The following is a 22,029-nucleotide window of genomic DNA, read 5'->3' on the forward strand; positions in this document are numbered from 1 at the left end:
TGTACGCTTTCTCCATAGTTGTTGAATGTGCTTTCCGGTTTGGCCATTGAAGTTTTTCTGCTTCCTTCCCGATTCTTCCTTTCTTCGATGATTATCCTTCTCTTTACGGTAGAAGATGCAAAAGTTGAAGTTACACACTAAATTGAGAATTAATTCTGATTTTTGCAGGGGCGATTCTTTACATAAAGGAGGAATTTGATTTGGAAAGCGATGCAACACTGGAAGGGCTTATTGTGGCTATGTCACTTATTGGTGCTACAGTTATTACAACATTCTCTGGAGCCGTATCAGATATGGTTGGGCGGCGCCCAATGCTGATAGTCTCATCACTTCTCTATTTTGTTAGTGGTCTGGTAATGCTTTGGTCTCCAAATGTTTATATCCTTCTATTGGCAAGACTTTTGGATGGATTTGGAATTGGTCTCGCAGTCACTCTTGTTCCTATCTATATATCTGAGACAGCCCCACCTGAAATAAGGGGATTGTTAAATACCCTTCCACAGTTCACTGGTTCTGCTGGGATGTTTCTGGCCTATTGTATGGTTTTTGGGATGTCACTGATGGAATCTCCAAGCTGGAGGTTGATGCTTGGGGTTCTTTCTATTCCTTCTCTTGCTTATTTCGCTTTGACAGTATTTTTCTTGCCTGAATCTCCACGGTGGCTTGTGAGTAAAGGGCGGATGGTTGAGGCTAAACGCGTATTGCAGAGGTTACGTGGATGGGAAGATGTCTCAGGTTTGTTTAAGAGCTGTTTCCAAGTAGTTAACATTATTAGCTATTCTCTGTTTTCCACTGTAGAACTTAATCTCTTTGCATTTTGGCATGGATGATTTAAGCTAACATTGTAAATTATTTGCATCTATCTGTCAACCAAGGGAAAACAATAATAGTTAGAAGTTTCGATGTTGTATGTGTTTATTTATAGTTATATGAATTAATGTGATAGTGCATTTTTTTGAAATTGTTGCTCAAACGCTTTTTCCTGCTTCTTTCCGGTGCTAAAAACATTGATGCACTTGAGGATATTTCAATCAAGTTGAGAAAAACCTATGTTATTAGAAATCATTGCCAGTAGTTATGGTGTACCGTTTTTTGTGAACTTGGGAACTTCATGACCCCTGGCAGCCCTAGCAAATGTTAATTAATAATAGAAAAAAGATACAACCGACATTTGGGGGGGGGGGACTAGACCTTACCCAGAAAAGTCTAGTAATGATGCACTATAAGTTGTATCGTGGGTTTATTGTTTCCACATAAAACATCATTCCAAGGATGCGATGGCCTATATTAAAGGTTCATTTGCCCCCTGATTGCATAATTATTTTGACTTCTGAAATTCTGAAGGCTTTGAGTGATTGAGTTTTCCTATTTTCCCATTTGATTTTTTGGAAGATGTAGTGGAGGTTTATCCCTCTCTGACTTGAGCCTTGGTGCTACAGCTTTGGAGTTCTTCTCAGCCAACTTTTCTGACTATCCCATTAACCTGTTTCACTTGAGGGATTTGAGGGTCCCTTACTGCCACTATGAAGTCCAATACTGTTGCCTGGATGGCTGTTATTATGTAGATTTTTCTTTAGTCCATTATATGTATGAGAAATGGGAAATCTTAGAATGAAAATTATTATGAATTTTCTGATGATCTTACTGGTATAGTGATGTTGAGCTTTTATTTAGCTATTGATTTTGGTTGAGTATTCTAAAAGAGAAGCAGGAGAGTGCTGGAAACTAGAACTCACTTTTTATAGTAAAATATCATTTTTTTTTTCTGCAACGAAGAATTTCAAAGGTATTAATGTCTGCAATATCTAGGTGATTGACATTCAATAGAAAGATCCTCATATTGGATTCATCACAAATACGTATATCAGCAAAATCATGACAATATTATATCACCCAGTGAGTGTGAAAAGACTGAATGGGATGAGAAAATATTCAATTGCATTGGCATTGATTGAAGTTAGAGTGGAATTAATTCATTAGTGGGCCTATTACTTACTCAAGTATAACTTTAATTAGGATGGTCTCACATGAGGGAGGGTAGACAATGAATTGATTTACAAAACTTTGAAGTCAAACAAAAGGATATCAAATTCCTAAAAAGCACTGAAGCACGGTATACCAAGGCCGTCAAGAATGTTAAAGAATACTATCAATTGGAAGTTTAGAGTTAGAAAGCTATCTTAAGTCTTAACAATATCAAAGAAATTCCTGAACCTTAAGGCTGAACAATTATCAATCACATTCCTTCAGCTGGCCTTAGAACTACTGAGAAGCAAGGATAAGATTGGACGGAACTAGTAGTGCAGTTGATTGATGGGAGAGTACTAAGTATATCTTCTCTTAATGGAAAGGGCATTCTTCTCTACCACACTGTGATTGCCCTTCTTCTCATTTTTTGTCTTTCATGAGTTGTTTGTCCATCTTGCAAATTTTTTTTTTTTTGGATAAATATCCAACTTGCAAATTAAGTGATGGGTTTTAAAGAAGTTTTTTACATTTCCCTCTTTGTTCTTTACCAGTTTGTATTTATTACCCAATTTGAACATATTTTTTGGCATGCTTAAATTTTGGTGGAGCTTAAATATTGGAAAGAATGTGTTCCATGTTTTTTTCTCTTTTTATTTTTTTGGGTTACTTTTTGTACTTTTAAATCAAAGTTTTGAGGGCTTTAAGGAAAATTCACATTGTTTCTTCTTGAATGAAGTTTTATTGAGGCTTTCTTAATATCTTTCTTCCCTCTCTTTTCCAATATATATATATATATATCTCTTCTTCCTTAGTTCTTAGTAGGGGTGAAACAGGGCCGGGTTGGGCTAGGTTTCTTAAAACCCTAACCCAACCCTAGGTCCTCAAAATTCAACCCAGGCCCAACCCAACCCTGTTGGGTTCATGTTTAGGCCCAACCTTGCCGGGTTCATACCAACCCAGCTTGGCCCTAATTGACCCTATCAGGGCCGGATTGGGTCGGGTTGGCCTGGGTTGGGTTGACCTTGGCTTCTATAATGGTTGGATTAACCTTGGTTGACATGTTTTTTCCATTCATGTCTCATATATTAAAAGATTATAGAAAAATAAAATACCTATTGGAGCCATTATTTCTATTATAAAGATGCAAGGTTAAATTTCGGGCCAGGTTGGGTCGGGTTGGGCCGGGTTGAGGCCCTAACCCAACCCAACCCTGGGCCAGGGTTGGGGTTTTTCAACCCTAACCTGCCCTCAGGGTCAAAAAACTTGGCCCAAACCTTGTTCGGGCTCAGGGCGGGTTCGGGTTGTCAAGGCCAAACTTTCATCCCTAGTTCTTAGTCTCTTTTTATCACATCTTTTTTCCTCTGCCAATAGAAAGAGGAAATTAAAAAAAAAAAACCTTCGCTGTCTTCAAATTTTTATCTGGATGCAATCCAAAGTTATGTTTAGTTGGTAAATATTACTTTTGGACCAGCTCATGTTAATTTTAAATTCACAATATAGCTCCATAACACTGTATTGTAATGTAAACAGACTTTCCTTATGTTATATGATATGATGTGATGTAGTTATGATAGACAATCCACATGCAAGCATTAAAATCAATTCTTTATATGGGTCCTCATTTTGAAACCTACATTTCTCAACATAGAAAACTATTGTAATTGGAATATTCAAACCAAAACAATAAGTCAATCATTTTTATAGGAATATTGCCTTGAACATTCAGTGTTGTTTTTTTTTTTTTTTTGGTATCCCCTATCCCAGAAGCATGTTAATTGTTTCTTGATGACCTCAATAGATTCTCCGAAGTTATATCTTCTCATATTTTATAAGAATTTGATGACTGATGCATAATGGAAAGTACTAAAGCCCCTTTGATCTACAGGTGAGATGGCTTTGCTGGTTGAAGGCCTTGGAGTTGGAGGCGAAACTTCAATAGAAGAGTATATAATAGGCCCAGCCGATGACCTAACTGATGAACATGACCCAACAGCTCAGAAGGACCATATCAAGTTATATGGGCCTGAAGAAGGCCTTTCTTGGGTTGCTAGACCCGTCACTGGGCGACAGAGTACTCTTGGTCTTGTGTCCCGTCATGGGAGCATGGAGAACCAGGGTGTACCCCTTATGGACCCTCTGGTCACTCTCTTTGGCAGTGTCCATGAGAATTTACCTGAGACGGGAAGCATGCGAAGCATGCTCTTTCCAAACTTCGGCAGTATGTTGAGTGAGGCAGAGCAGCATGATAGAAATGAACAGTGGGATGAGGAGAGCCAGCATAGAGAGGGTGATGACTATGCGTCTGATGCTGGCGGTGTTGATTCTGATGAGAGTTTGCATACCCCATTGATCTCACGCCAGACAACTAGCATGGAAGGTAAGGACTTCGCACCACCTCCTGCATCCCATGGTAGCATTATGAGCATGAGACGCCACAGTAGTCTCATGCAGGGAAATGCGGAGGCAGGCAGCAGTATGGGCATTGGTGGTGGTTGGCAGTTGGCATGGAAATGGTCTGAGAGAGAAGGTGAAGATGGAAAGAAGGAAGGGGGATTCAAGAGAATTTATTTACACCAGGAAGGTGTCCCTGGGTCCCGGCGTGGATCTCTTGTTTCACTTCCTGGTGCCGATATTCCTGAAGGTGGTGAATACATTCAGGCTGCTGCTCTAGTAAGCCAGCCCGCTCTGTACTCTAAGGAGCTTATAGGGCAGCATCCAGTTGGACCTGCCATGGTTCACCCATCTGAAACTGCTGCAAAAGGGCCAAGGTGGGGTGATCTTTTTGAGCCGGGAGTCAAGCATGCGTTATTTGTTGGGGTAGGGATTCAAATACTTCAACAGGTAAGTGAGTTTCTACTGTAGTATTCCACTCTTCCACTTGCCATCTCATGTTGCATAAAAAAGTACGGTGAACCTGTTGGACTATTTCTAACTTATAGAATGTTAAGTAGTGGAGTATCTGTGGACTTCTTTTTTTCCCGTCCCATTGTGCAAGTACGTATTTTGATTCCCTAAAACTTGAGTTGGTTTCAATTTCAAGTTTGAGAAGTAGAGACTGATATAATATCACTTGATATATATCCCCCTTTTTTTCCTTGTTTACTTGATGATTAGTGGCTAGGCAATTGCTCAACATAACTTTAATATCATGAGACAAATGTCTTTTTCATCAAGTGGCTAGGCAACTGCTCAACATAACTTTAATATTATGAGACAAATGCCTTTCCATCTCTAATATTTGTAGTCAATTTCTTTTGTAGTTTGTTTCAATTTTAATAAAACTTTTTGTACTTATTTTTCTTTTCATGTTTTTTTCCTCGAATGTTTGACAATTTGGATGAGATTTCCACTGAAAACTTTTGTGCTAAAGAAACAGCATATTCATCTTCTATTACTGTCCAGGATTTTGATTTGATGTTGAAACTTTTTCCTGTATTGGGTGGTTAACAATTGAAGTAGGTGGACACATTTAATCAGTCTTACTGTATGAATGGTCTACTCCATTGCTACATAATGTTTATGCTTACCTTTCATTACTTGTGATCTTAAATATATCTTCCCGCTTTAAATGGATTTGGAATTGGAATTATGGAAGTTGGGGCTTCTTACTTTCTTGTTGGTAGGACGGTCTCCTAAATTTACTTTTATGCTATGCTTTCCTGATAAGATTTTTATGTACAATATTTTTCCAATGCAGTTTTCAGGCATAAATGGGGTTCTGTACTACACCCCTCAGATTCTTGAGGAGGCTGGTGTTGAAGTTATACTTTCAGACTTGGGCCTAAGTTCAACCTCTGCATCTTTACTAATTAGTGCTTTCACAACTCTCTTGATGCTTCCATGTATAGCTGTTGCCATGAGGCTTATTGATATGACTGGAAGAAGGTAAACCACTCATCTCCTCCCTCCCACCCCCAGTCGGATTCTTTTTGGGTGCTTCACATTGTACTAGTCTTGATTGGCATAGTGCTGGAACCAGTATACAAACTAAACCCTGCTTTCAGTCTGACCATCTGAGCTCTGAGTTTTGAAAATCATTGAATTTTCAGAGAATCATTGAACTGTTCGATGATTTGAAAATCCAGGAAGAATAATTTTCCATTAAAAAAAAAAAGAGAGTTCGATGATAATTAACACCAGTTCGTCAAGATATGATTGGTTAAACTGTAAACCCTCTTTCCTACTTATATATTGATTTTTATACATGCCTTCCTTTCACCTTTCATTACCTTTGACTTGCACCGCTGTCTCTTATTTTATTGGTGCAGTTAGTGGTCTTTGTTGCATGACCATTTTTGTAATTAATGATTAACTATTCCAGTTTTTCCGCAACTGATTATGATTATGCTCTTTCATTTATGAGAAGAAAATATTCATTCTAGGCCAATGCTGTGCTAGGTGACACACAGCGAGGATCCCTGACATGCAGTGGGCCAACCCTGTATTGCATGGGGCCACTGCATGGCAGGGATCCCTGCCGTATGCATGTAATGTGCCATGTGTGCGTCGGAAAGTACTCTCCTTAACTTTTCTTACTTTGTCTTAATAGATTGGTGGTAATATTCTTCTTTCCAGCTTCTTTAACTATTTGATTGTGAATTTCAACACTTCTTACATGTTTTTAAATTTGGATGTTTTCCCCTTAAGATAGACGGACTGTAACGAGTGAAACCAGGTCTTTTGGGAATTATGTATTTTACTGAATTTTGATGCATGAAATTTCCAGTCATTGGCCTTCAAGCATTTATGATTATTGTTGACATAAAGATATAGATCAACTGAAACATGAGAATGCCATTAAACACAGATGGAAACAAAAGTTGAAAAAAAGAATAGTAGAGTGGAATGAATGGAACCAATTTACATTGTATATACATACGTACATACATACGTTTGATCAATATTTGGTAGCATATTTGATAAATTTTTTCATTTGAACTATTTAATAAATATATTATTATAACAATTACACACCGATGTGGTGTGCTACGTCCTTGGGTGAAGAAGAAGATGTTTCACTATGAATGAAGAAAAGTTATAATTGAGATCTCTCTCAGGAGCACCCAAATCTTGGCAAGAAAACTTGCCTAGAAACCGTAACACGGAAAACCCCCAATTTTTGATACTTGCTCAACAAGACGATACAACATTATATACTCCTCCAAGCTAGGTCGATCCATAGCCCGCGCACCTCCCATTGGGTCCAACCGCTCTGCTACCATCACAGATCTTAGGAAAAAATCTCATTTCGGGTCGCCACCAAAATATGTCGGAGCGGGTCATTCTTCAAGATGGGCCAAGAATTCAAGACAAAAACTTGGCATTTCTCACATGGTTTTTTTGGAAGGGGAACTTTCACAATCTACTTTATATATTGGTAAGTTGAAGCATTTAGTACAAACTTAAAGCGTATAATAATAATAATGATATATACTATAAGGTAGGTATGTATGGCTATGGGTTACTATATTTTCTCATCATATACTTTTCACGCAAGGAACTTCTTTTGGAAAAGGTATCACTTTAATTTTTTTAATCCTCCCCCCCCCCCCCTAAAAAAGGGGTATCACATGCTGCTCATGGGTGCATTCAGTATCTTGTTCTCTAATTTCTCCTTATTGCAGGACGCTGCTACTGTCTACGATTCCTATCTTGATAGTGGCGCTCGCCGTTCTTGTCATTGGTAATCTTGTGAACTTGGGTACCATCGTCCACGCTGTAATTTCAACTGTCTGCGTTATTCTCTACTTCTGCTGCTTTGTCACGGGATTTGGTCCAATTCCCAACACCCTCTGCTCAGAGATCTTCCCCACCCGAGTCCGTGGACTCTGCATTGCCATCTGTGCGCTTACATTTTGGATTTGTGACATCATTGTTACCTACACACTCCCAGTCATGCTCACCTCCATTGGGCTTGCAGGCATATTTGGTATCTATGCTGTTGTATGCTGTATCTCATGGGTATTTGTCTTCTTGAAAGTTCCGGAAACCAAGGGCATGCCCCTTGAGGTTATCACAGAATTCTTTGCTGTTGGTGCAAAACAGGCTGCAGCCAAGAATGAGTAGTTTAATAGTCAAGGAAATTGGGAAGCTTAATTGGTACCAGTTTTTGGCATTCTGAGCTGCTGAAGTTGCTATTACTGCTGCCACCTGGAGATTGCCCGTGTCATTTGGTGTTAAAATGATAAAATACTGCTGGTTGTGGTGGTGATTACCAAGAAAAGAAGAGGTAAGCATGTAATGGATGGAGTTGAGTAAATGAAGTAATTAGTGTCTTGAAAGTTTGCTTGTGTTTTTTCCTTCTCTTCGAGGAGTTTTGAGAGCAAGAGACTTTGATTTCTTTCACCGGCGCCACATTTTTCCCCCCTTTTGTGATATCTGTTATTTTTGTTTTGAAGGTATATTTGACTTTCGAGTCCATTAGTTCATGGTGTATATGTATGTATATTAGAGTGCAAAATTTGTACTCTCCTGATTGGTTTGTTAGAGAACTATATAGTTAAGAATAAAAGCCATGAATGGTTGCAGGAAGAACCTTTTAATTCCTAAAAGCTGATGCCTGCTTTGATCCAAAGTGAACATAATCTGATGATCATGTGACTTCCCTTCAGAGAGTGGAAATTCTTGGTGGTTTTAAAGAATCAATACAGTTAGGGTCATATAATCTGATCATATTATTCATCGCTTTCTTGGTGTAGATCTCTTAACACAGTTTGCTGTATGAAGTCTTGAATCCCTTTGCAGGTGATTCCCGCATAAAACCAATCTTTACGTCGAGTCGCACTTAGTTTACTGTACATAACCTTCATATTGTGCATTTGTCCAAGGAAAAAGAATCAAAATCCCATTCTTTCGAATCCTTCTGGTTAACCTTCATTGAATACTTTCATGACTGCTCTGAACGGTTGAAAATTATCTTTCGTTAAAGTCTGTTGGTACTTGTTAAATTTTTTTTTAAGTACTGGTGCACAAGTCAATTGGATGGAACTATGGAATCAGCCAAATGGCAGGTTAAAGCTTTAAAAATCCAAGCCTACTGAGAACATGTCTTTCTTATGTGGTCAATTCTGATCGTGTTTCTCTCTGTCCAATGGGTGAAATAGCCAGTGGCATAAGTGGTGGAATAGGAAAAGCCTTCCTATGTGGGCTATGCAAAAGATCTTTTGCGTCTTTAGAGGGAAACCATTAGGGTTACTTTTTCCAGTTACATTCTCTCTCAGAGAGCATAATTCCCCTAATGCAAACTAAGCACAGCATAATCTTTTCTCGCTGAAATTGTTGGAAGGCTCACCTTCGGGAAGGGTTGATTCTTTTGTGTTATGCCAATAATCTCCTTTGCACCAACTAACAGGTAGTCCAAATCTATGCTTTTAGTAAAAACTACTTTAGGAAGTGGGAAAGAGCCTCCTCAAACCCCCTATTCCTTCTGTTGAAAAGCAAGAAAAAGCAGGAAAAGTGATAAACCAGGTAGCCCTGGAGCAATTGTCGGAATTCGAGAAGTGATGAATGAAGATCGCGTATCTGCCGGGAACCTTTGGATAACCCAGAAGCCCTTACTGTGATTGCCAAATGGAGTTGAGAAAACCTAGCGTTACCCTTTTTCTTTGCCAGAGTGAAGCTACTCTAATTCATGTTAAGCAGTTTTTTTTCTAGTATTCTGATTGCAATTCTAGGACCTTGTGTTGCTGTACATTAGCTTTTTCATTTCTGATGTAAGTTCTGCATTAACTTGAAGATTTTTTTTTTTGGATGGATCATTAACATCTTTCTTAGGTTTGTCTTTTAGTTTGCTAGGTGTATCTTTGGCTTGTGAATATTAAACTTTTTGGGTTACTTGGATTAGTGGTTGGTTCTATTGATAACCTTGTTTGCTCTGCATATACATAAAAAACTTTTGGTAGAGTAATTGACGAGTTTATTTGCATAATACATTCAAATAACACATTAAAAGTGTCCATAACAATTGAAAATCAAGAAATACACTAAATAGTGACCTGACAGCTATTAATTATTTGAACACAGTAATGGTTCAAAGATGAAACAGAACAGCTTCTTCTACAATACCAACTAGTGATGCATCACGCTCCACAATCACCGCCAGGTCCCCCAAATAAGAAGGAATTTTTCCAAATATCCCGACCCCAAGGAAAAGCTCGTAGGACATTATAGCATTTAGGAGTATCCGGATGAGGCTTAAAATCATTATAATCAGGATCCAATAGTTGAAGCTTATCGTCGACAACTTGAAACCTTCTAGCAAGAGTAGCCGATCTCATGTTGAATGCTTGTGGTAGATGGCCACTACCCATTGGAGGGCTAGGTTCGTTTGTGGGGCCATAAACCTCTCCACCAGATGATACTGATGATGCATGGGTTCTTAAGTCACTGAAGATTTCTGACGGCCAATATCCAACCTGGGTACTTCCAAGTACAAACCACCAATGACCAGATTTTGGATCCTACCACGAAACACATGTTCAATGAGTCAAGAGAACATTGTTACAAGATATGGAGAAGACTAGTAATTGGATGTAACTAAAATAAAACTACTATGAAAACAGAGTGGAAATTTTGAAAATATCGAATAGGCAGGAGTCCGAGGATTCACAAAATACTATGACAGAAAATCAACGTGCAACAAGAAAGAAATGAATGCCAACTAGAATACCGATGATCACACCGCAAACATAATTGGATTCACTACCATATCAAGGTCTCACATGATTCGAGTGTATAAAAGGAAAAATATAAGCGATACAACCGACAGTTCAGAATGACATTACTGTTGAGCTGTCTAACTATTCTACCTTAGGTTTTGGTCAAGGTTTAAAAACTCGTTTTGTTTCATTGTTTTGGTCAATCCGAAAATATCAAAATTTTTCCCCAAAACCGTTTTCTTTCTAATTAGAAAAAAATCTATGTGGATAGTATGATACCCACTTTTGAAGGTAACTAAATGATCCTCCGTCTTTTCAAAATATGTGTTTACAATGGATAGATCATAATTCACAACAAAATCTAAAACTGAAGTGCCCTCTAAATAATCCGAAGACAAGAAATTGACAAGCTTATGTTAACTAGCATAATGCTGTAATTAGAACACTGCATCTCACTACAAAATACATGCATGTAAATTAGGCTAATGCCGTGTTGAGTCTGAGGCCTCAACCCTAACCCAGCCTAGCCAACCTTGGGCTAGGATTTGTCAACTGAGTCCAGCCCATGGGTAGAATACCTCAGCCCAATCCTGGAAACAATTGGGTGGGCCAAGCTCGGGCTCGGGCTTAGGCTTGGGTTCAGGTTTTTCAGGCTCAAACTGCCTCCTTAGCTGCAATATCAATGAATTGTTCTACTTCATGGAAGATTAATACCTTAAATTAGAATTTCATAAAAAAATTAGGATCTAGTTGAATTGGTGAAACCTTATAATAATTAAGTTATAAAGCAACAAAAACATCTTTTTGTTCGGCTGGACGATTCACTCAAAAGAGAGGCGGCATGACTATCTCTCCATTCGTGGGATTACATTCGATTGAAAGCATTGGCCATTTAGTTACTTCGTACCTTTCTTCTCTCCTTTTCGAAGTTTGGGAGAAAACTGGTTTAAGTTTCAATGGAAAAGTATCTTAATGTACGTACCCTGAACACAAGCCAACAATCTTCAACTTGTGGGCCATCATAGGTAGAAATGTTCTTGAATGTTAAACCAAAGGATATCTGCCTGCTGACTTGCACAAAACCTGAGCAGAGGAGATTATAGCAACCTTTTCCGTGAAATCCATCAGACTGCACACACAGAAATGAAGAAAATATGTAATGGGAAATGTATCTATTCTACTCGATAGGTTGAAAACATCAATGGAGGTTTCAAAGCTTACCATCCAATAAGAAAATAGTCGACATCGATTATCACCGAACAATTTTGGATTGGCCTAAGAAACCCAAACATTTGAAAAGTGGAATTATTAGAATTTTCCTTAGATAAGCCTAAATTAAATTAATCCTCTTTTTCCATGACCACAAGCATTATAACTTATGTTTACTCATTAGCATGGCCATTTTGGTCTTCAAGTAGGTGAGAGAAAAGAAAGGGCAAAGATTAAAATGAAAGCATTGATTTGATTTGATATATGACATATGAATGTGCTCGTTGAGTTGAGTTAACTTACTGTCCATCCAACCTGAATACTGTCGAATTTATCAGAAAACAAACTTTCTACCCATAATACTGCTTCACTAAATTGATTGGCTGAAACCTTTGGTTCATATAAGCTAAAGTATACATTGGCACCATAATACTTCGTATCCGGTCTCTGTACCGAAACAGGTGCAAGCTGAGGAAGAGAGAATTAGTAGGTCAATTACTTAATCATTTAAAGGACAGGACAACAAAATTGAAGGTTCAACTAGTCAATTATTTTAGCATTGATAATATAAAACATTTAAGCAGAGAATGATAAGACCCTAAACAGAGGAAATCCAAAGCAAACTGATACAGCTTCAATTGGATAAGTGGAAAGAAATAGATACAATGATTTGCAGTTGCTAGATATAAGGTGAAAATCTCAGACCTACACCTAATTGTAAGGAGAATAAGAGAAAAGGAAAGAAGATATAGTAAAGAGAATAATATAAGAGAAAAAAAAATTTTCATGCCCATATCATGAAGCAATACCATAACACTTTGACAAATGACATACAAACGCTACGAATCTACGATGACTGAAATTCACCATAGGCATGCCACAACGATTCAATAATACATATACACCCTAATTACGGAAATATGGAAAATGCACTTAATAAATACACATATCAAATGGCTGGTAGGTAGACAATCGTAATAAAAAAACTGATTTTTGAATTGACCCCAAGGCTTGCTTCATATCTTAAGAGTCCAAACTCCAATATCTTATAATATATGTCTATTAAGATTCTTTAATAATATGAGTGCCTACTAAATTAAGACAAGATAGCCGTAGCTGGCAGTAGACATTCCAACCATATTATGGTTCTAGTATTCCAATGATCTGAAATGCCAAAATTTTAGGCAGAGGAGCTTTGACTACTATGATCATAGTTGTCAACATGGAAGACTAAAGCACAAATTTCCCATTGAGCTGATGAACTTACCAACACTAGACCAGTTGCCAATTTCATTTTGTTATAACAATGTTTTTTGCTATGCAAAACCTCTTAAAATAAAATTAGCATAAAAATGTTGAGGTAAAATGTTTCAAAAAATAAATACATGTTATCCGGCAAAGAAACTAAATAAAAGGTAAAATGTAAGTAGTTTGATAAAGCATAACTTACATGATATCCAGGATTTGCTTTTGTAAGTCGATGAGCATTTCCAGGACTTCTTCTTACTAGAGATTTGGCCCTTGTTAAATCTTCTTTTTGAGTCCGACGTATGATGACTGTACCCGGTGGACATTCATTATTCTTGAACCCAATTTCTGAAGACCTAATTCCTGATGATTTCTTATTTATCATCCCTTTTGGTAAGGAGCTGGGCTTCATCTGTGACAAATGATTAAATTACTGAGCATAGCTGAATCCATAATCCTCCCCCCCCCCCCCCCCCCCCCCCCAAAAAAGAAAGAAAGGGGGGGGGGGGGAGGAGGGGTCTTTAAGGTTCATTGGTATCCATGTAATGACACTTTTTAGAATCCTAATAAAATTTTGCTTATCCAATAAAGATATGAAATGTACTGATCAAAAGGGACTGCAGGGACTGATTTGTTTCTTCTTTTCTTGAATTTGTTCCAATTAATTACATTAATCTCATTCCAAATACAGAAAGATCAGACATTCAACTAAAAGCAAGCAAGCCACAACCTTAGAAGTTCCAAGGAAGAAGAAGCTTAAAGATAAACGTAGAACAATCTACAGCATTCGAGCCACCTCCCCTTTATTATTGTTGGGAGTTATAGAGTTACAGTTCTACGTCGGTTTGTTCGGCTCTTTGATGCCTTCATATACTTGAAGAGCTCTCTCCACCTATTGCCTCTCTTAGTGGTATCTTGTGGGTTTTCCCAATTCATTTAACAAGGTACATGGTGTCAGAAGATCATGCCTATTCAATTAACTAAACATTATGTAGAGTCACTCAAAAGAGAGGTCAGACAGGCTATGTATTTCCACCCAAAAGAGGGGTAATACGTGAGGGGGATCACACATGCCATGTGTTTTGCCACCCAAAAGAAGGGTAACACATGAGGGGAAGTGTTCGGAATAATATTCCACATCGGCTAACTTTAACTTGGATGCATTCATATACCAGTTGGACCTCTCCACCTAATAATTTAAGCTTTTGGGTTGGACATCTCTAAGTGGTTAATTTGTGAACTATCCCATATTCTCCAACATGGTATCAGAGCCCATAGTTCCTTGGTCTTTTCCTCATGTTATCTTTTAATGTTTATGGAGACGTCTCATTCCATCTACACATGAGAGGGTGTTGGGAGTCGTAGAGTTATAGTCTTTCTCCACCTAATGCCTTAAGATTTGGGGTTGGACCCTCCACAATAGTGGTCTAATTGATAAATTCAAATAAGGAGATTAGAATGTTTGAACTGCCTGCATACCACTCTACAAAGAAGACCACAATCAAAATGCAAAGCAGATCCTACCATTCTGTGCAAGGGCTCCAAAAGAAGACAATACCACTCCAATATAAAATAACTAATACCATTTATTAGGTATATCAGAAAAAGTAAATTAAGAGAGCACTTAAATCCAACAGACTATTATGCTGGTTCAACATATGCCACAAATGCTGTCTTATTACTTTATAGCAAATGATAACACAACTCCAGAAAATAGTTTCCAGATGAAAGACCAAAATATTCTAGTTATTAGCCTGACAAAGACAAAAGTCTTAACCAAAGAAGCTTGAGAAGTCAATAGGTATTACTACCCAAGCAACCTATACCAAACAAAATATGCAAGCTAGGGCAGTGTATCAGAAAAATCATGATTCATGACTATCAGAATCACCAAACAACAAATAAACACAACAGGAATGGGTACACTGGTGAGTGAACACATCTCAATGGGTACATTAAGATCTTCATTGGAAATTGGGATTTGTATGGAAGAATAGTTTAATGGGTAATTTGGCTTTGATGCCCAGAATGTGAAGATAAACATAAAACGGTGTGTGTTGTTAACTTCATACACTAACCAAGAAGAAGCACAACTTGATGAATCAAAGAAGAATTAGAATATGACACCTGAATAGTGTGATTTTTCAGCAAGGGATGATCGAACGCTGGTTGCTTCTTGATATCCACGCAATCATAAATATCTCCATACTCAGTCTGCAGAGAAAGTGTAAACTTCTGTCATTTCCCTTTTCTTCTTCTTCTTCCTCTCTCTCTCTCCCTCCCTCCCATTTCCCAAACAAAACCACCCAAGCACCAGACGGCATAATCCCCCGAGTGAGCAAGCCTGTTCAGGCTTCTGCCTGAGGTTTTGTTTGGGTTTCTTGGGCTTTTACTCTGGCAGATTGGGTTTCTTTACTTTTGCACGAATCAAGCCCAACCCAAGGCCCAAAATATTTTTTATGGGAACTACTAACTAGACTGAATGCTGAACCAGAACTAACACTCCATGGCAAGGATGCAGTGATCGGTATTGGTATTGGTATTGGTATTGGTATTGGTACTGGTATTGGTATCGATCTTATATTGTACCAATATCGATAAAATTAGTCAGATATATGATATGACCGATACAACCAATACGATATCAATACTTGAAACTATGCTCCATGGACTTGGTATCAGCTCCGTTTTGTGAACTAGGGAGATCATAGTCCATAGTTATTGAACCAAGCACTGAGGAATTTCCAATCACAATTTGAGCCCAACCCAGACATTAATTCAAGAACATGCTACGGAACATGATAAACCATCAGTCTACTTGGAATTATTTTTTCTTTTGGAGAAAGTTTCCCTCACATACCCCACTTTGAGGAAAGTACATCAATGGTATCAAATTATCAATGTCTGTCCTTATTTATGAATGGTCGATAATACCTCTTGTTGCTCTTCTATACCCTATAGACACCATATGAAGAATGACCGAGGCTGTGGAAAAACTCGATTCTCTCTTTCTCTTTCCCTTATTATTATTTTTTGAACAATACATTTAGGAGAGACAATTTAAAGTCTGGATTAGAACTTGGTAAAATAAGAGAGAATATCCAAGGATTTTGAAATCCGGGTCGAATTGATCCCAAAATCTTAGGAATCGACCCCCCCCGAAAGCCAATTCCAAAAACCCAGCAATCCAATCCCATCCCTAGTTATCAATTCGGCCAAATAATTTGCGAATTATTCGGTCGAACCGAATTTTTCCGAATTTAATCAAAATTCTGACCGAATCCGAATTAAAAATAAAATTCGGTAAAATTCACGATTTTTTCAAAAGTGAATATAAAACGCGAATAATTCGGACCGAACCAGATTAAACCGAATTATTCGGTCCACTTAAACAATATTTAAAAAAAAAAAAAAAAACCCAATAAGGTTTTTGGACCGCTTTTTTGACCGAATCCTTAAATTAGTCAATCGAATTATTCCGAATAATTCTCCGTCCGAATAATTTCCGAATCCGAATTTGCTAACTATGATCCCATCAGATCCTACTTTGAATCATTTTCTCTTTGGGGAAATTTTTTTTCACTGCCTGTTAAGGAAAAGTACAACCATCAATGGTATCAATGTGTCCTTATTTATGAATGGATCGATAATACACCTCATTGCTACCAAAAAAACACAATATCCCTCATTGTTCAACAGATGACCGTCAGTGTGGGTGTGGCGAAACTCAATCCTTTCTTTTTTTTCCTTATTACTTTTTGGGGCAAGTGTTTTCTGTCGAGAGTGCCCCTGTGCTCAGACATAAAGGTGGACACCTCTAAGAAGTCATTGCTCTCCCTAGTGTCTGAGGGGCAAGGGCTGTTATCAGACAAAAACCTGTCCCTAATTTTTTAAGAAGAATACATTAGAAGAAACTATTTTTAGTCAAGATTAGAACTAGGTCAAAGAAGAGAGAAAATCCAAGGAGGATTTTGAACATTGGTCGGATTGGTTCCAAGAACCCTAGAATTGAGTCCTAAGAATTGAAACCCAGTGATCCAATCCCCAAAACCCTAAAATCACCACTCTAGAATGTTTAAAATCGATACCAATCATAGTCAATACCAATTCAAATCGAAGATTTGACCAATCCAATTCCAGTTGTTGAAACAATGGAGAAATCCTGTTCAAACACATACCTTGATAGATTTCACAGCCGGCTTGTTAAGAAGCTTTAGCTGCCTCTCCAATTCCAAATCTTCATCTTCTTCTTGTCTAGAAATACCTTTGCCTCCTTCCACCCTATTGTGGCTAAAAACCAAACATATTATGAAGAGAATCAAAATGCTTTCCACAGTCAAACTCCTTGAGCTAGCCATGATTCTCAAGAGCTCTCTTTCACTGTAGTAGGTGTATGCAGCAATAGACTTATATATATAGCATGGACAAGTAACCATACATGTATAGCATTTACTCCTCCATCCAAACATACTAAGGCAACAAATGCCCTGACTCCTTCCTTACCATGTTACCAATTCTGACCATAGTTGATAAATTCAGATTTGAGAATATTTAGGAGGCATATTTTTTTTACCAAAAATAAAAGGAATATCCAGAAAGCATAAAATTTAGAATAACTTGTTTCGTTGAGAAGCCAAGGAATGAAATACGACTAATCTGTCAGATACATGATAGATAGGGCCTTCCGTGCCAAAGCACCTGTAACATTATTCATAGCCCTTAGAATTCAAGTGAAAGAAATGAAAGCAAATAAAACACATTGTTGCCTAATCAGTGACTGTTGCCGTCACCTCCAGAGTTGTTACTTGATTATAGTCTTGAAGTAAATTAACAATCTTCTTGCTATCAAATTCTATTTGAAGATGTAGATATCCTAAAACCAAAACATGAGATAGAGTAGATTTGATGGTCAGTGCTTCTCTTTGAATTACTAAACTTAGACATTGAGGAACCGAAATGGACTTTATCATCCTTCCAAACTGATATATGAAAATAAAGCTCAAACCACCTTCCAAAGTCCCTTGAGGGAGCGTCGCATCACAATTAACTTTGGTTTAACCTAAATTGGGGGTGACCATCTCGTATATGTATATGGTGCATGCATAGGCCCGCTGTTACCACATTTTCTTTCCAACTCACAAAATTCTGGATCCAACTCCTCTCTATAGTGCAGATTGCCTATTGAGTGCTCATCGCTACCTGGTCGATTGACACCTATCCCTAGCAAATCCAACGACTCTAATTTGTTCTCATAAAAAACCACCCATGAGATCTTGTCGCAGTCTATACCCGATAGACGTAAGAAGGGATCTGGCTTCTTTTCTCTTCTCCCCCAAAAACCAGAACAGAAGCCTAACCATGGCATGGCAAAGATGGCTAAAGTCACACATTATGCGAGTCATAACAATCCACGTGGCAGGGCATGTAGGAAAGATTCCTATAACAAACATGTAGGAACATTTTTTTTTTTCTTGGTTCCTTTGTAACTATATTATTCTTCTTCAAGAAACATACAGAAGTGTTGTTTTGAAACCAATAATGTAAGTAGTAGTTGTCTTATCTAACATATTGATTTATGACTTGAAGGCAAGAAGGTTAATGGAGGATATCTTAGTGGGTGCTTGTTAATACTATATAGTAATGTTCCAATGTAGATGGATTTGTACTTTGAAGGCCATGATAGACTGATAGTATCATTTTAAAGTACTTGATACAAAGTAACTTGTCTAATTGGTAATTAAAAATTTGGTTACTTTTTCATATTTGAGTTATATATCCCAGCAAGAAACCCACTTTTTTATGGCCCTTGGAAAAAAGTTTTATTCTTTCACTAAAGATCAACGTTGGTAGTACCCCCTGATCCCCTCCCCACCCAACCACACCACCACCCCCCACCAATAGAAAACCCAACTTCGGTGGATATTAAGGAGACACGAGATTTGGTTCCTTTGTTCACCAAAATAAATAAATAAATAAATAAATAAAATAAAATCTGGTTTCTCTCATTTACCATTTAGAGTATTGATTTTTATTCATTAAAATGAAAGGTCCATTGAGAATTTCCATTCTCCTATATATGAAAATGATGATAAATGTTCTTTGATAGATAATATTAAATAGATCGGGGCAAATGTTTGATAAGGGTTGATGTATTTATTCTGTGGACTGAGTTTTGGGTTGTTTTCTGTATCCAACAAAAAAGAAGTTGTGAGCTGCATTTGAAAGGTTGTTAAAAGCTTAGAAAGCTTGAGACCTGGAGTGGAAAATTTTTAGGGTTTACATGGATAATTCAAGAAATTTATGCCTTTGTTTCTTGTCATTAGGGTTATAGGGAATTCTTTGTAAATATAGAGAAGTGTGAGGAAGAGAGCTTGTCACCCTTTCTCCATTAGTTAATGAAAATCACTGTCATCTTTCCATGGACATAGGTACTTTATCGAACCGTGTAAATCTTTACATTATGATTGTGTGATTGTTTCTTCTTTCTATTTTTTGTTCATCTTCTGCATTGTGCATATGATTTTATTTCTATAATATTTCTCATGATGTCGATGTGAGGCATCACACTAATAGATGCATGGGAGACAATTTTATTTACCAATGGAGAAGCCTATTTAGTGTAAGAGAAGAGAGTTTCAATGTAGGATCCACAAGTTAGAATGTGAAAGGTCCCCAAGTTGTCATTGTGGGGATGTTTTTCCCAATTAATTGTTAGCAAATTCTGCAAAATTTTTACTTTTTACATGTCTCGGATGCCATATGTTGCTGTCAGAGACATGAAGGATGAAATTGTATGCTATAACCAGTCCAATTAACCGATCGAGGTCTATTATATAACATAATTCAAACCTCTGGTGAAGGTGACATGACGATTCTGGAATAAGATGGTCTCTTGGTCTGCCCTTTTGCATGCAAGAAACCCTTTATTTATTTATTTATTTAAATATTTTCAAATTAAAGTCTTTTTTTTATTATTATTTTTATTGAAGAATATTTTCAAACTAATATCAGGAATAAAGAAAATGCTGTTAGTATTAAGCAGTTTAACAAATGAACTGCTAGCCAGCCTTAGGGAGAAGATTCCACTGTCTTTCTCTCTCTAGAGTTTGAATAGAATTTATTCAACAATGAAAATACTTTATTTAAAGGCTTAGTTGGAACTATAGAATCTCTGAAATTGCATTTTCAATAGATTGGGGTTATGTCAGTAATTTTGTACATATTTTATAGTCTATTATATGATATTGTATTGTTAAGGGACAAGTGTATAATCACCTACTTAACTTCGAAGACTTTGGTTACATCTACTAAGTAATGTTTATATTGGTAAATACTATATTGAGAATCTGATATTTGATTACGCGACATGTTGGGTGGAATGCCAATGGGATCTTATGTGCCCTTTTCCAATTTAGATTCTCCTATTATGCTAGCATGTATATATATGATTGGCCATCATCCTTGGGAGGACATCCCTTGAATTAGAATCTTGATATGAGATGAGATTTTAGAGCAAGATATTTGATGATTATGTAATTGATTGACAAGATATTTTGGATATTGAATCCAAACCATTCTAAATCATGCTTTAATAGGATTATACATGATTTTAGTACTTGAGATTGTGATTGGCTCCAATATGGATAGATTTAATTGCAAGAAGTCAATCAACCAAAAACACAATCTTTTCCAATAGAGAGAACCTCCATTAGAGTTCTCTTGAGTTTGAGTGTGTGAGGTGGTAATTGGAAGCCAATGTTGACTGGAATGGATTGCTATCGTGATGGAATAACCAATTGACAAAAGGCTAAGATTGGATGGAAGGTTTGCATTCGTAAACCTAAAAGTAACCCCAATCTTCCACCTCTTGTGTTTGACTAAGCTTTTAAGATGCATTTCCTACCGGTGGGATGATCATCAAGTCTGAGACCCATTTTGCTTAATTGGTTTTGGAAGTGGAAACTAAAACAAAACCACTAGTTAGAACTGCCATCTGACATTTCCATATCAGTAGTTATCTCTGATGTGTTGTTCAATATAGATAGAGGCTTGGAAATCCCTTTATTAACTGTTGTTCTGAAATCTTAGCATATCTCTCTTCTTCTCTTATTCTACCTTTTTTTTTTTTTTTTTTCCGGATGAGGTGTAGGGATAAGTCTCCTGCTCTGCCTTTGAGGTCATATTTTCATCCTTGCAAGAGGGAAGTAAGAGCTCTTCAGACACCTATTGAGGTTTTCTCCATAGTCATGAACATCAGGCTCCCTAGAGCTAATTTTGAGTTCTGTGCTTTTGTTCATGTTAGTAATCTGTGAATGTTTTAGCTCATTTCATTTCATAGTGAGCATTGGTTACCCTCACCACAGTCATTGGGACTTTGGGAGTCCACTTGTCTCAAAATCTTCTTAACGATGTACTTCAATTTTTACCCGTTGACACTGAATTTGAAATTGTCTCACCACCGCAGTTTTGCACAAAAAACTGATTCCTCTGTCTTTCATAAAATTAGGTGGGCGTAGTTTAAATATGAGATTTTTTTTGTCTTCCCATGTGTCTATCTCTCTCCTCCACTCCAATAAAATGAAATCTCTGTCCTTTATTAGGGGAGGAGAGAGATAAATACAGAAAGCTCTGGCATAGGCCATGCTCATGGATGGAGTACATTTTCTTTTAAAATATTTAATATTCTTTTGATTGCCCTTGTTTTATCCCATTTTGTATTTTTAGTTGAAAAAAAAAAGTATACAATAGTAATCTAATGTGATGAAATTTTACTCTTGTTGAGATAAAGTTTGTGTTATACTACGAAAAAAAAGTGGGAAGGGGGAAGGGGGAAGGGGGAAGAAGGGGTGGGGGTGGGGTGGGGGGTGGGGGGTGGGGAGAGATCGGTGTCTGATTGCATAATTTCCTCCATTAGTGCGAGAGCCAATAAGATCAATCATACACAAGA

The 22,029-nt window shown here is 37.4% G+C and overlaps 2 protein-coding genes across 3 annotated transcripts in view; one reads left to right on the forward strand and one right to left on the reverse strand.

Annotated features, from left to right (window-relative positions):
* Window positions 1-8,519, forward strand: part of LOC122084071 (monosaccharide-sensing protein 2-like) — a 10,485-nt gene extending 1,966 nt beyond the window's left edge. For both annotated transcript variants that reach the window (XM_042652105.1, XM_042652106.1), the window contains exons 4-7: window positions 169-735; window positions 3,854-4,809; window positions 5,666-5,853; window positions 7,593-8,519. In XM_042652105.1, coding sequence (XP_042508039.1) covers window positions 169-735; window positions 3,854-4,809; window positions 5,666-5,853; window positions 7,593-8,034 — 2,153 coding nt within the window. In that variant the 3' untranslated portion in view covers window positions 8,035-8,519. The remainder of the gene's footprint in view (window positions 1-168; window positions 736-3,853; window positions 4,810-5,665; window positions 5,854-7,592) is intronic.
* Window positions 8,520-9,848: 1,329 nt separating this feature from the next.
* On the reverse strand, window positions 9,849-17,449 carry LOC122083914. The gene is made up of 7 exons (XM_042651850.1): window positions 17,261-17,449; window positions 15,210-15,296; window positions 13,285-13,494; window positions 12,138-12,302; window positions 11,847-11,900; window positions 11,608-11,754; window positions 9,849-10,427 (listed from the first exon to the last, which is right to left on the reverse strand). The coding sequence occupies exons 1-7, from the start codon at window positions 17,438-17,440 to the stop codon at window positions 10,047-10,049; spliced, it is 1,224 nt and encodes a 407-aa protein (XP_042507784.1). The 5' UTR covers window positions 17,441-17,449; the 3' UTR covers window positions 9,849-10,046.
* Between the last annotated feature and the right edge of the window lie 4,580 nt (window positions 17,450-22,029).

This window comes from Macadamia integrifolia, chromosome 7 (genome assembly GCF_013358625.1).
Source record: "Macadamia integrifolia cultivar HAES 741 chromosome 7, SCU_Mint_v3, whole genome shotgun sequence".
NCBI lineage: Eukaryota > Viridiplantae > Streptophyta > Magnoliopsida > Proteales > Proteaceae > Macadamia > Macadamia integrifolia.